This window comes from Toxotes jaculatrix, chromosome 21 (assembly GCF_017976425.1).
Source record: "Toxotes jaculatrix isolate fToxJac2 chromosome 21, fToxJac2.pri, whole genome shotgun sequence".
NCBI lineage: Eukaryota > Metazoa > Chordata > Actinopteri > Toxotidae > Toxotes > Toxotes jaculatrix.
In genome coordinates, this window is record NC_054414.1 from 20671468 (window position 1) to 20683904 (window position 12437).

At 49.1% G+C, this 12437-nt stretch overlaps 1 protein-coding gene across 1 annotated transcript; it reads left to right on the forward strand.

Moving 5' to 3' along the window:
- The first annotated feature begins 863 nt into the window (after positions 1 to 863).
- LOC121201397 (rho GTPase-activating protein SYDE1) lies at positions 864 to 11972 on the forward strand. The gene is made up of 14 exons (XM_041067221.1): positions 864 to 1116; positions 6063 to 6337; positions 6507 to 7026; positions 7156 to 7497; positions 7627 to 7822; positions 8057 to 8220; positions 8608 to 8727; positions 8846 to 8934; positions 9200 to 9337; positions 9599 to 9725; positions 10066 to 10241; positions 10884 to 11136; positions 11308 to 11619; positions 11748 to 11972. Exons 1-14 carry the CDS (start codon positions 1032 to 1034, stop codon positions 11939 to 11941), a joined length of 2991 nt encoding a protein of 996 aa, XP_040923155.1. The 5' UTR covers positions 864 to 1031; the 3' UTR covers positions 11942 to 11972.
- Positions 11973 to 12437: the final 465 nt, after the last annotated feature.

Here is a 12437-nt window from a genome sequence, read left to right on the forward strand (position 1 = left end):
CAGATTCAAACTGAGATGTGAGGGTTTTTTCTTCTTCTTCATCTTCTGAAATTTATTTTAATGTTAATTATTTTTAATGCGATCGTGAAAATGTTTTGCTGTGGGACTCAGACTCTGGGTTTTCAGTCTGTGATGTCCATCAGAGTCCAGTTTCCTGGAGTTTGTCTCCATCTGGTGGACAAACTGCAGACGACAAACAGGAAGAGTTGAGGAACAAACAAGTCACGTGACACAGAGAGGAGGACGAACCTGTTTCACCTTCACACTGATGCCATTTTTCTCAGACTGGACTCTGGTCCACAGACCTGAGACAGACCCGTGATGTTGTTTAAAACACACAGCAGTTTATCAAAGTCAGAAACTGAACGTGGAGCGACACGAGTCCAGAGACGGAGCCGGCAGAGACACGAGGAGTTCACAGGTGTTTTCCAGCTGTTCGTCTCCCCGGCCCCCCAGGCCCCCATGGTCCCCCCCGGTCCCCCCTGCCCACCCCCCCGGCCCCCTGGGTGTGTTGATCTATGGTGTACTCAGATCCTGCAGCTGAACTCTTCCATTCATTCATCCGTTCACCCATTCATCCATTCATTCACGCTCATCCTGTTACCTCAGTGACTTCATTGATGATGTAAACTGATGAAAGCTGATGGGATCGTGTTTCTGTTTTTAAAACACTTTCTTTTGGAGCCTGAAGAACAAAACTACATTTCCCATGAGTCCTCGGTCTCCTTCTCTCCATCTGTCCCTTTGGAGGGAGGAGAGTGGGAGGAGGGAAAGGGGGAGGAGGTGGGGGAGGAGGAGGAGGAGGAGGAGGGGGAGTTTGGGAAAGAATGTGTGGAATCCATTTCCTGTTCTGCAGCTCTCAGAGTCGGAGCGACGGAGGAGACGGACGAGTCATGGCCGAGTCTGAACACACTCTGATCTGAGACATGAAGGAGAGGGAGCGCTGACTCCTCTCTGCTCCTGCTGGATTATTCTGTCTGTTCTCCTCTCCAGAGGGAGGAGGAGGAGAGGGAAGAGGAGGGGAGCTCACCATGGCTGAACCCCTGCTGAAGAGGACCTTCTCTAGGCTGAGGGGAAAAGACAGATCCCGCAGGAAGACTGACCCCAAACTGAGCGGTGAGGACACTCAGACACTGTCCCGTCCTGCAGATGTTAGCGCGGCAGCAGCTGTGCGTTGGCTCTGGGTTTCTAACGTGTGTGATGATGTTCAGTGTGAACATCCTGTTTATCAGACTCACTCCACAGCCTCTGCACACAGACGGTGGGTTTGATCTGACGTTGGCTGCTCTCGGGTTGAATTTTCGTGTCTCGACATAACGAACGTTTCTGAAGCCTGACCCAGTTTTTCTTGAACAGAAGAAGCGGAGGTTCTGAAACGTTAGACTCAGACATCCTTCTGCTCTTCTGCTGGAGAACTGTGTTTACTGTGACAAGAGAAAAGTGAAAGAAATGTGGAGCTGCCTGAAACATTTTTATCCACGTAACATGGAAACAGCTTTAATGACTAAATCTGTAAACTGTGTCTCCTGATTAGTTCATGAAGGATGATTCTGCAGAACATCAGATTCTGGTCTGAGGAAACATCTGTAGCTGTTCTTGTCCTCAGAACGTCCACATTCAGCTCAGTGCAACTTTATTTGTCCTTGTTCGGTCGGATGTTTGCAGCAGCTCCACCCACATGAACACACACTCCGCAGAGACTGAGAAAGAAAAACACAATTAACCACAAAACTACAAACAGACGATATAAGATTAAAAATAAATGAACATCTAAACGACAATCTGAGGAGCTGAGCACAGACAGCAGATCAGACTCAGAGACCAGGTATCACAGCATACCACAGGCAGCAGTGACTGTTCACCTGCTCAGGTAGCTTCAGGACAAACTGTGAAACCAGCAAATACAGTAACATGTTTTCTGTCAGACAAACGTGGACCTGGTTCAGGTCAGAGACAAATCACCATGTTTGTTGCTCCTGAACTTCAGGCAGAGATTACGTCTGTCACCACAACATTACAGAGAGACGCGAGATATAAAGAGAGTTGCTGGCTGCAGGTCTGTCCCCTGTCTGTCCCCTGTCTGTCCCCTGTCTGTCCCCGTCTGTCCCCTGTCTGTCCCCTGTCTGTCCCCTGACACCACACACTGAACTGAACCAGCACCTCTGTCTTTCCTGAACCTGGACCAGAATGAGAAATGAGGATTTAAACAGTCGCATTCGATTATAAACCCGCTGGCGTCGGCTCTCAGTGCTGATGCTAACATGTTTCAGTCCGTATAAAAAGGTTTGGCGGCCTGCCGTAAGAATAAACGAGGAGAGCAGACAACTTCCTGTGATGACTTTAGTCTGTAACATATTCAGATATTTCACATGCGATCTGAATAACTATCCGTTAAAACATGAATGAGCAGGAGCAGTGAACAGTCTGAACTAAAACTGCAGACTTCCTGTTTCCTGTTGGACTTGATTTTCTTTCCGTGAGTCTGCTCCGTGCTGATGAGGACAGTCACCGTGTGACGTGATCGTCAGACCGTGAGTGTTTGATCATCATCGTGTTCTTCATCTGTGTTGTAAACGAGTGTCATCCTCCTCTTCCTGACAGCGGCCTCGGTCAGAGCTGCTCCGACCTTTCAGCACAAACGACTCTCAGAGTAAAACCTTCGTTTCTGCTCACGGCTGAAGATCAGTCGGGTGATTGTCACTGTAGGAGAGTTAGTTGGAGAGAGCCGACAGATGGTCTGTGACTCTGGTCCAGTTTCAGAGTGCTGAAGTGTGTGTTTACGCTCCCAGGTGAGACAGAGTTACCTGAGGACGAAGTAAAGTGTTTGTGGGGGACACCTCTGGAACCAGACTGAGAGTCTGAAGCCACTTTCCAGACCAGGTCCAGATAATCTCCTGACACCAGCAGAAACACAAGCAAATACGAGACCAATCAAAGCTTTGTGTGGGTGTGGCTAACTTCTGCTGTTTGGTGTTGACACCTCAAACACACCTGTGCTCAGCAGGTTAGCCGGTTCGGTTCCAGACTGGGATCGCAGCTCAGATCTTTGGACAGGTCAGAGTCACGGATCTGATTCTGAGGACTCGCAGAGTCGCTGTAGCTCCACATCGCCACATCGTTTCCAGGAAGTTTTCCATGAGTCTGTTTATTTTTAGACCCGATCTGTTCTGGATCAGGACTTCAGGGTCAGAGTCACATTCAGCTGTAGAGTTTCTGTCTGTGGGTGAAGTAAAGAGCAGAAACTGGTCTGAACATCCGTCGGGTTTCGTCTAAAACAGGAGCAGCAGCTCTGAACGACACCCAGTCTGTTCTCTGAGTGCACATCCCGCCAAGAGGTCTCACTCCGTCTGTTTTAGGGAGGACTTTAGACCAGTATCCCACCATGCATTTCTCATAGAGCAGCAGTGGTGCTGGAGAATCTGAGTCAGACTCAAAGCTGTGATCGTTTTCATCCTGGTGCCTGCTCCTGTTCAGCCTGTGGCTCTGTGCTCAGGATCTGATGGAGGGATTCTGTTTTTATGTTCACACACAGTCTCTCCACGTCTCTGAGAGACTGCAGACACATGCACTATTTTTCTGTTTTACACGTCTTCATCAGTCTGTCCGGGACATTGGTCTGGGTGGAGGGATGAACCCAGTGAAACTGGAATCAGCTCATCGACACACGTGGTTTAATGTTCATCTTCCTGCAGACAAACTGGGTCAGCTGACCACTTCCTGTCATTTGTGTGTGTGTGTGTGTGTGTGTGTGTGTGGTGACTTCCAGTTTATCTCTTCCTGTGATGTAACAGGAAGTTGAAGTGAGTGAAGATTTCAGATATGAAATGTTTAACACAGGGAGCCGCGTGTCCATCGCAGCTGGAGACTAACCCTCTCACCCTAACCAGTAACCATCACCGCTCCATGCCAGACCAGTCGAAGTGCATGTGGACCCTCAGTCCTGATTGGCCAGACTAAAGCTACCTATTGGTGTTACCAGCTGGTTTGTGCTGGTCAGGTGACAAGTCAGAAACCACACCTGCCTCAGCAGGGTCCTCAGGTGAGGCTGTCAGGTGGTACGATCATGTGACTGTGAAGGCCACAGCATATGTCTGTGGATCAGGGCTCTGTAACTCAGGAAGCACGGCTGATGTCCTCAGATATAAAACACAGAACCTGTGTCTCCTGATCAGACCTCAGAGCTCTGACGCTCCACAGGAAGCGCCGCGCTCAACCATGAAACGTGATTCGCTCGTCATGTGAATCCACTGTGACGTCGCTCTGAACACAGACTCGTTTCACACTGAACTGAGTGAAAATGTTTTTAGGACGACAGTGATGTTTTTCACTTTCTGATTCAGCTCTCAAAGCTCGCTTTGTCTGTGTGCGTGTGCGTGTGCGTGTGCGTGTGCGTGGTGTGTGTGCGCGCGGTGTGGTGTGTGTGTGTGCGCGTGTGTGTGTGTGTGTTAGACTGCATTCTTTGTGTGTGTTTGTGTATTTTAAGACTCAAATGAATAGTGAATAGAAAGCAGTGTGTTTAGTCTTACATACAGAGACGTCATTGACATCTGCACACTTACAGCTGTTTATTCACCCCCATCCCTTTCACCCCCCTTACCCCCCTCACCCCTCACCCTCCTCACTCCCCTTCCCCCTCCCACTCACCATTCACCCCCACACCCTCCTTTTTTCTCACCAATCAGCATTTCTCAGGCAGCTTAAAATTAAAAACAGATGGACTATTATTAGCGCGCGCGCACACACACACACACACACACACACACACACACACAGTCCTCTATCAGGTCTCTGGCTTCACTCAGATGACAGGAAGTGGAGGCTGAACTCTGGAGAGTATCACTTCCTGTCTGGTCCTGTTTTAGTTTCAGTGTGTGAGAGAGAAAACCTCTGTCAGACTCAGACTCAGACTCAGACTCAGAGCAGCTGCTGAACATGCTGCAGCATTTAGAAGCTGAAGAGTCGGGTGTTTTTCTCAGGAGCTGGTGGAGACCAAACACTGAGCTAAGAGAGAGGGACATTGGACAGAGAGTCCTCGGGTGGACTCAGAGACCACTCCAGATGAAGGATCATGGTGATCTGTAGCTGCTGGATGTGGAAATGATCAGCTGTTTGATCACATGATAAAGACAAACTGCAACATGAGTTCCTTCAGTTAAATACTGTCTACATGGAATTTGATTGATTTTAACAGGAGCCTGAAAACCAATCAGAGAGCAGGATTCTGAAATCTGCCCTATCAGGTTTCATGTTGAAAATCACTCAGATCACAGCTGGTTTCAATCGAAAGTGGAAAACAAATGTGATGTTAGTGAGATCAACAACAACAACAACACACAGAGGTTTTATTCATGCAGCTCAGTCAGATACTCAGCGTTCTGTCTGTCACGAGGATCTCACACACACACACACACACACACACACACACACACACACACACACACACACACACACACACACACACACACAAAGCTGGAAGAGAAATCCAGATGTTCAGGACGTGAGAGAGAAAATCTGTGGTTGAAGCTGATGAAGTGCTGCTTTAAATTTTCCACTTTGTAAAACAGCTGATGGGAGTGAGTGATTATAGAGGATCAATACTGACCGAACTGTTCAGCAGGATGGTCGGATGTCCTCAGACCAGGACCCCGAGAGTCCAGGCTGAGAGCTGACAGAGCTCACAAAGAAATAAAAACTATTTGTGCTTTTACTTTGAAAACATCCAGGAACTCCAACTCCAACCAGCACCAACTTGGATTCATCCACCACTGAAACTAGTCCCAGACAAATGCCCCATTTCACCGTGTTTGATGAAAACTGCTTTAACCAGCTGTTTTAGAGCAGTACTTTATTTCAGTTACTCCTGTTTTGTTCAGTCTGTTGTTTTGTCTTTAATAAACTTCCATAAAGAAACGAAGTGAGAGAATCACCAAACCAAATAACTGGCAACTGGATTCCTTCCTTCTCTCTCCTCAAATATCTGGACACTGAATGCAGGATTTAATCCAACCATGAGAATGCTAATAACAGCTGTGTGTGTCTCTGTGTGTGTGTGTTTCCTCCAGATGTTCCAGTCAAGTCTGTTCTCCAGACGTCTTCATCACCATTGTCGCCGTCGACGATGACAACAGTAGGGACACCAGTGGACCCTGACCCCCCGTCACCCCCACGTAACCACATCACAGTCGCTAAGAAACAACAGTGGGCAAGGCAGGGCTCTGTAGCTCCGCCCACATCTCTGCCCTCAAGACCGGCCCCCAGGCCCTCTGGTCAGGACTTACCAGGAATATCCCAAGATGCATCTGAGCAGGCCTGGAGCCTGAGGCTGGCACAGGATAAGGTATGGGATTGCAGGTTTGACCGTCCCTGTGCACTCCTTCAGTCCTGCTCCAGGGACTTTTACCCTGTTCTCCTGATAGATGGACCCCTCCCCTCTGCTTCTCTCTTGTCCTGCTCCTGGTCGTTTGAAATGCTTTTAGAAAATTTAATTGTTATGCTTCTCTGTCCAGACAGAGCAGTGCAGTGACAGGACGTGCACCAGTCCCGCCTGGGACATTAGCAGCACCTCCTGTGCTCCTGTCAGTTCCACAACAGTACAGCAGGAAGTCTTCCAACCAGCAGGGGGCTCCACTGAGGTCCCCACCACCTCCATCAGCACCAAGCTGTCTGGCCAGCGTGCCTACCTGCAGAGCCTAGATCGCAGCAGCCGAGCCTGGGTGCTGTCTTCAGGAAAGTCCCAGGCTTCAGATGAAGTCTGTGGTCCACAGGAGGACAGTGGCAGTAACATCTGGTACAACCCAATCCCTGAGGAGGAGGATGCAGGGGATCCACGCAGGGAGGAGCAGATATGGAGGAGAAGGGATGAGAGGGAGGAGGGAGGTGCAACAAAGAGGGTGAGGCCAGGAGATACCAGAGGAGAACTTGGAGGAGTATGGGTTGGGTCAGCAGACATTTGTAGCAGTGACTGTCCACTGGAGACCAATCCAAGTGTCAGCCGCCACACTGATGATATCACAGCAGAAAGCACAGGTGAGAAATCCTGACTCCACTCCAGCATGTCAACATCCAGCACCACACAGGTGGAACGTTGGTCACCTTCAGGAAAACAGAGCCATGTTTGTCTTCACACTGTGTCTCTGTGTCTCTTTCCACTTTCAGAGTCCCCTCCCCCAGACTCCAGCCCCACCTCCCAAAAGAAAGCTGGTATGTCCGGCAGTGTGATTGACAGGCTCAGGTCTCCAGGTACAGTGAGGAAACTCTCCCTGAAGATGAAAAAACTTCCCGAGCTACGACGCAAACTCAGCCTTCGCTCGTCCTCCCGCGCTCATCGTCAGGGAAACGACAGCAGAGGAGGCGGGGACGAGTCGACTGATAAAAATGTAACATCATCGTCCGTGCTGTCGAACCACAACGTGATCAGCAGATATCACCTGGACAGCACCGCCCCTCCTGCCCGACCCCTGCGACGACTGTCCAGAGGACGTTCTGCCAGTAAAGGAGGTAAATGTTTGACACGTTTAATTTGGGCTAACACAAACCATCCAAACTGCTGTGAACCTGCTCACTCACGTCCACCTGTGTAAACCTGTGTGAAAACAGCAGGATGCAAAATGTTTGTTTTCCTTACAGGTTATCTTAGTGATGGGGACTCCCCCGAGCTGCTGCCACGGCAACAAGGCCCTCAACCTACAACTGCCCAGGAAACAGCATATGACATCAGTTCGTTCCAGTTGTACGTGGGCTCTGATCCGCCACGATGCAGCCAGCGGGTCACGGGTTTACTGACGGTCCACTTGCTGGGCCTGGAGGAGATGAAGACCAACAGGTACAAACACATTGCTAACACCTGCAGCTCGCTAACAGGCTGTTAAAGGCTGGACTGAGACCTTTTCTGAGAAATAATCAGATGAAGACAAATAATCTGCTGAGAGCTAAACCACTGGTTTTCAGGCAGACAGAGTTTGATCACAGCAGCAGTGGACATCAGAGGAACCGCAGCACCACACATTTGCACATTCTCTCTGTTGTTTCCTGTCTGTGTGGATGTGTCTCCTCTCAGGTCGGAGGGCAGTAAGGAGGTCTTCCTGGCCATCCAGATCGACGGGGTGACGAGAGCAAGGACCGCTCTCCTGAACCTGCGAAGCTCCGCCCTCTCATTAAACCACACCTTCCACCTGGAGCTGGAGAGAGCCCGGCAGCTACGCATCGTGGTGCTAACACCAGGTACTACAGGTTTATACAACTGTTTATTTCAGAGGGAAACTTTTTTATGTTAAACCTTTTGTTGTTCTGTAGATTATTATTAGAGTATTAATAAAAATATTATGAATCAATAAATTATGATCTACCATCATAAGCAGCAGGTTCTAAAGTAATGAACTCCACCTTTATCAGCTGCAGCATGAAAGAGATGAGCACATGAATGGATCAGTGATTCAGTGAAGTCATACACCTGCATGTTATTCTCTGTGATGCTTTGACTTTTGAAACTTTTCTGATAAAGTTTTGATTGAACCTCTGACAGATTTGACCAGAGATTCCAAAAGAGCTGGATGTTGTTGCCTCTGGTTTCCGTTGTCTCACCAGTCTCAGTGTTTTGTGTCTCTGTAGCCAATCCACAGGTAGGGGGAGGGTCCACACCTGGGACGGATCAGTGTCAGACTTCAGGTGGTCCAACCAGGAACAGAGTCTGCTGTCTGGGCGGAGTCTCCATCCCTCCACTCTTTAAAGGTTCTCTACACTAAAACATTGTGCTTTTACAAACTGGCCTGTGTTGTTTACATGTATGAATAACAGCAGCAGCCTCTGCACAGGATCACGTGTTAAAATGAATGTTTCCATCTGTCAGGGAGTCGTAGTCGGCAGCTCTGTGTGAAGCTGGAGCCCAGAGGACTTCTTTACGTCAAACTGTCTCTACAGGAAAAATGGGACACGCAGGTGATCAGTAATACTGTGAATACTGTGCTGTAGCAGTACAAAGCAGCAGATCCACCGAACAGCTGGTGACAGGATTCAGGTCACAGCCTGAGACGATGGCTTCACATTTCACAGTGTATTTACAATCTTTACATTCACACTGACTCTTTATTACTGAGTCAGAGTCAGAGTATGCACTATGACTGACACAGCTACTGCTGCTGCCGACTCATGCTATTACTGTCACAATGAAAAGATGACTGAAGTATGATCCTCTTCTCCGCAGCCCAGCGGTGATTCATCAGCACCTGCTGATGTGTTTGGGGTAGAACTGCACCATCTGGTGGACAAAGAGGGCTCTGCAACTCCAGTCCCTCTCCTGATCCAAAAAACCGTGGCAGAGATAGAACAACGAGGACTGAAGGTGTCTGCTGTTAGCTCTGTTTTTTCTTTTACTGTCAGATGTCTCAGGATGTTATCCATCCATCCATCCATCAACAGAACTGACTTGTACGGTTTCATGTAGCAACAGCTAGTGGCCATCGGAGGAACTGCAGCTTAAAACATTTCAACTTTGGCCTCTTCACTCATCTTAACAGTAGAGTTACAGGGAAACAGGAATGCTCTCCACCTCCGACTATTGCTCAAGACCTTATGTCTGTCTGTCTGCCTGTCTGTCTGTCAGGTGGTGGGTCTGTACAGACTGTGTGGTTCTGCAGCGGTGAAGAAGGAGCTCAGGGACTGGTTTGAGAGGAACAGTTCAGCTGTCTGTCTCAGCGAGGACCTCTACCCCGACATCAACGTCATCACAGGTCAGTAACTCTCCCACAGCAGGTGACACACACCTGGAGATTTTCTCAAACAAGACTCAAACTTACACGTTTTGGTTGACACATGTCTGGGTGTTGGGACAGAGTCTTGGTCTTGAGTTTGATCTTCAACACCATCGCGGTGCCTGAGACATGACCTTCAGGTGTTCGACTACAGTGACTTATGACATGGACATTATTCTGACACAGTTGCAGAGACTGAGACCTGTTCATGTGAGGACTCTGAGGACGTGAACTTGATCTTCAGGAGTCAGACTTGACCTTGATGACTGGTTGGTAACTCCCACTCTCCCTGACTGTACTCTGTAATGTGTTTTCTCAGGTATACTGAAGGACTACCTGAGGGAGCTGCCATCTCCACTCATCACCAGGACTCTGTACCAGGTGGTCAGGGAGGCCATGACCCTTCGACCCCCACTCAGCCCACCTGTGACCCCTGACCCTCAGCTGTCCCAGAGTACCGTGGAGCTGCTCTCCTGTCTGCCGCCTCCAGAGAGGGTAACACAGAGAGATCAGTCCTGCAGTGCAGCGTTTTAATGGTGTCCACTGTCCATTTCTTTGGCCACATTTCTACGTTCGTCCTTCAAAGACTCGTGAAAATTTTCCATTCAGTGCGATCCACACTGTATTTTCCTGCAGACAGCAGAGACTGTATATCAGCAGTGCACATTCTGCTGGAACAGGCTTCTCATTCTGTGTGTTTGCTGTATGTCACTGTATCAGGGAGCTCAACGTCTAACTTGGATTTGAAAAACAAAAAGTCTTTTAAAAATAAAATTTCTTTAGTGTTGAGAGCAGAGCGTGGTGAAGTGACGAGCACAGACTCAGTGGACATTCCAGGTTTTCAGGACGCCTCAGTTGGTATCATTTTTAAAGGACATAAACCAATATAAGGTCAGGGATACGGTGAACCTAAAACCTGACTCCACAGTCAAACATTTTCCTCCTCAGTGTTTCCAGGTGTTTGTGTGTGTGCAGGTATTGGGGAGAACCACTGCACATATAAAAAAAGCAGTATCTGTGTCTCCTGACCTTATGACCGTATGAACCGTGCATCTCTTCTGACAAGTTCACTTGCTTTTATCTGTTGATGAAGTCGGATTCACAGGGTTAACTTTTCTGTTTCCCGTCTCTCACCAGGCAACACTCTCTCTCTTACTGGACCACCTCAGCCTGGTGGCGTCCTTCAGCTCGTCTAACAGGATGACCCACCAGAACCTTGCTGTATGCTTTGGCCCAGTGCTCCTCACCCCAACCCAGGAGGCCTGGAAGGGAGGAGGAGGGAGGGGAGGCAGAGGAGGGAAAGGGCTTGGCCATGGTGAAGAGATAGCAAGTGCAGTGGATTTTAAACGACACATCGAGGCGTTGCACTACCTGCTGCAGCAGTGGCCAGGTGAGACGGCGGCACCACAGAGCAGGAAACTCAGGAGACAGTATTTATAATATTCTAAACTTACAGCTCCGCCCACTCTGAAACCCTTTTGTTGCCATGGAAACCCCCTTAGCTTTCACAGGTGTCACTTTGTTCAACATCTTGTTTCGCCGTTCATTCCTTCTTCCTCAGTGCCGACACAACGAGTCCCAGCAGGCGACCACATCAACGCCTGCCCCCCTCCCTCCTCTGCCCTTACCCTCAACCCCCTGGGCCTTCAGCAGGAGCAGCAGCAGCGGCGTCCTGCCCTGCGATTGGCTCTGCCTCAGAACCCCGAGGAGGAGGAGGTGGTGGTGTCACGTCGCGGTCGAGGTGGTCTGGCCCGGCTGGAGAGTCCTCCGCCTATCAACAGGTACGCAGGGGACTGGAGCATCTGTGGAACAGACCTTCTGTCCAGACAGGAGGCGGACTACGACGAGGTGGCAGGAAGCGAGAGTGATGGAGGTAAACGGAGGAGTGAGGCTCTCTCACTCTACTGAGGCAAAGTTTGAATGTTTATTTCAATTTCATATCCAAGTGTTTTGACCTGATCATTTAACACTGACATCACCTGGCTGCTTTTATTGTCTCAGGCAGTGGGGATGAAGAGGAAGAGGAGAAGAAGAAGGTGTGGTCATCTGGAGGAGGAGGAGGAGCAGGTCTGTATGTGGACGACTTCATGGATTTTGATGCTCCATTTAACTGTCGACTCAGCCTGAAGGACTTTGACACCCTGATCCACGACCTGGATCGAGAGCTGGCCAAACAGATCAACATCTGTCTGTAGAGGAGCAGGAGGAGGGAGGAGGAGGGAGGGGGGGGGGGGGGGGGGGGAGTGAGGAGGAGGGAGGAGGAGGAGAAACTGGTTTATTTTTGTGAATCTGAATTTCCTGAACAGTTTTAGCTCGCGAGCTCCTCAACAGTCCAGAGGTTGATCAAACTACAACAAAATATTATTATCATGCAAACCGACGTTGAATCAGCTGTTTGTTTGACCTCTGACCTCCTCACAATGTCCTCTGATCTCTCTGTAGTAACTGAAGAGATTTTTTTCAGCAAAGGCAACGAGAGCTGAGCAACTATTTGAAGCAATAGGGACGAGCAACTGATCACTTCTGTAGAAACTCCACATCATCAGCCATCAAAGATTTTCTATAAAACGGACGTGACATGAACAACAGCTTCTATTTTTCTCAGTTTATCAGTTTTTCACCGACAAACTTTTCTCATGACGAGTCAGATTCATCAGCAGAGAAACGTCCTGCTGTCCGTCACAGCAGGAC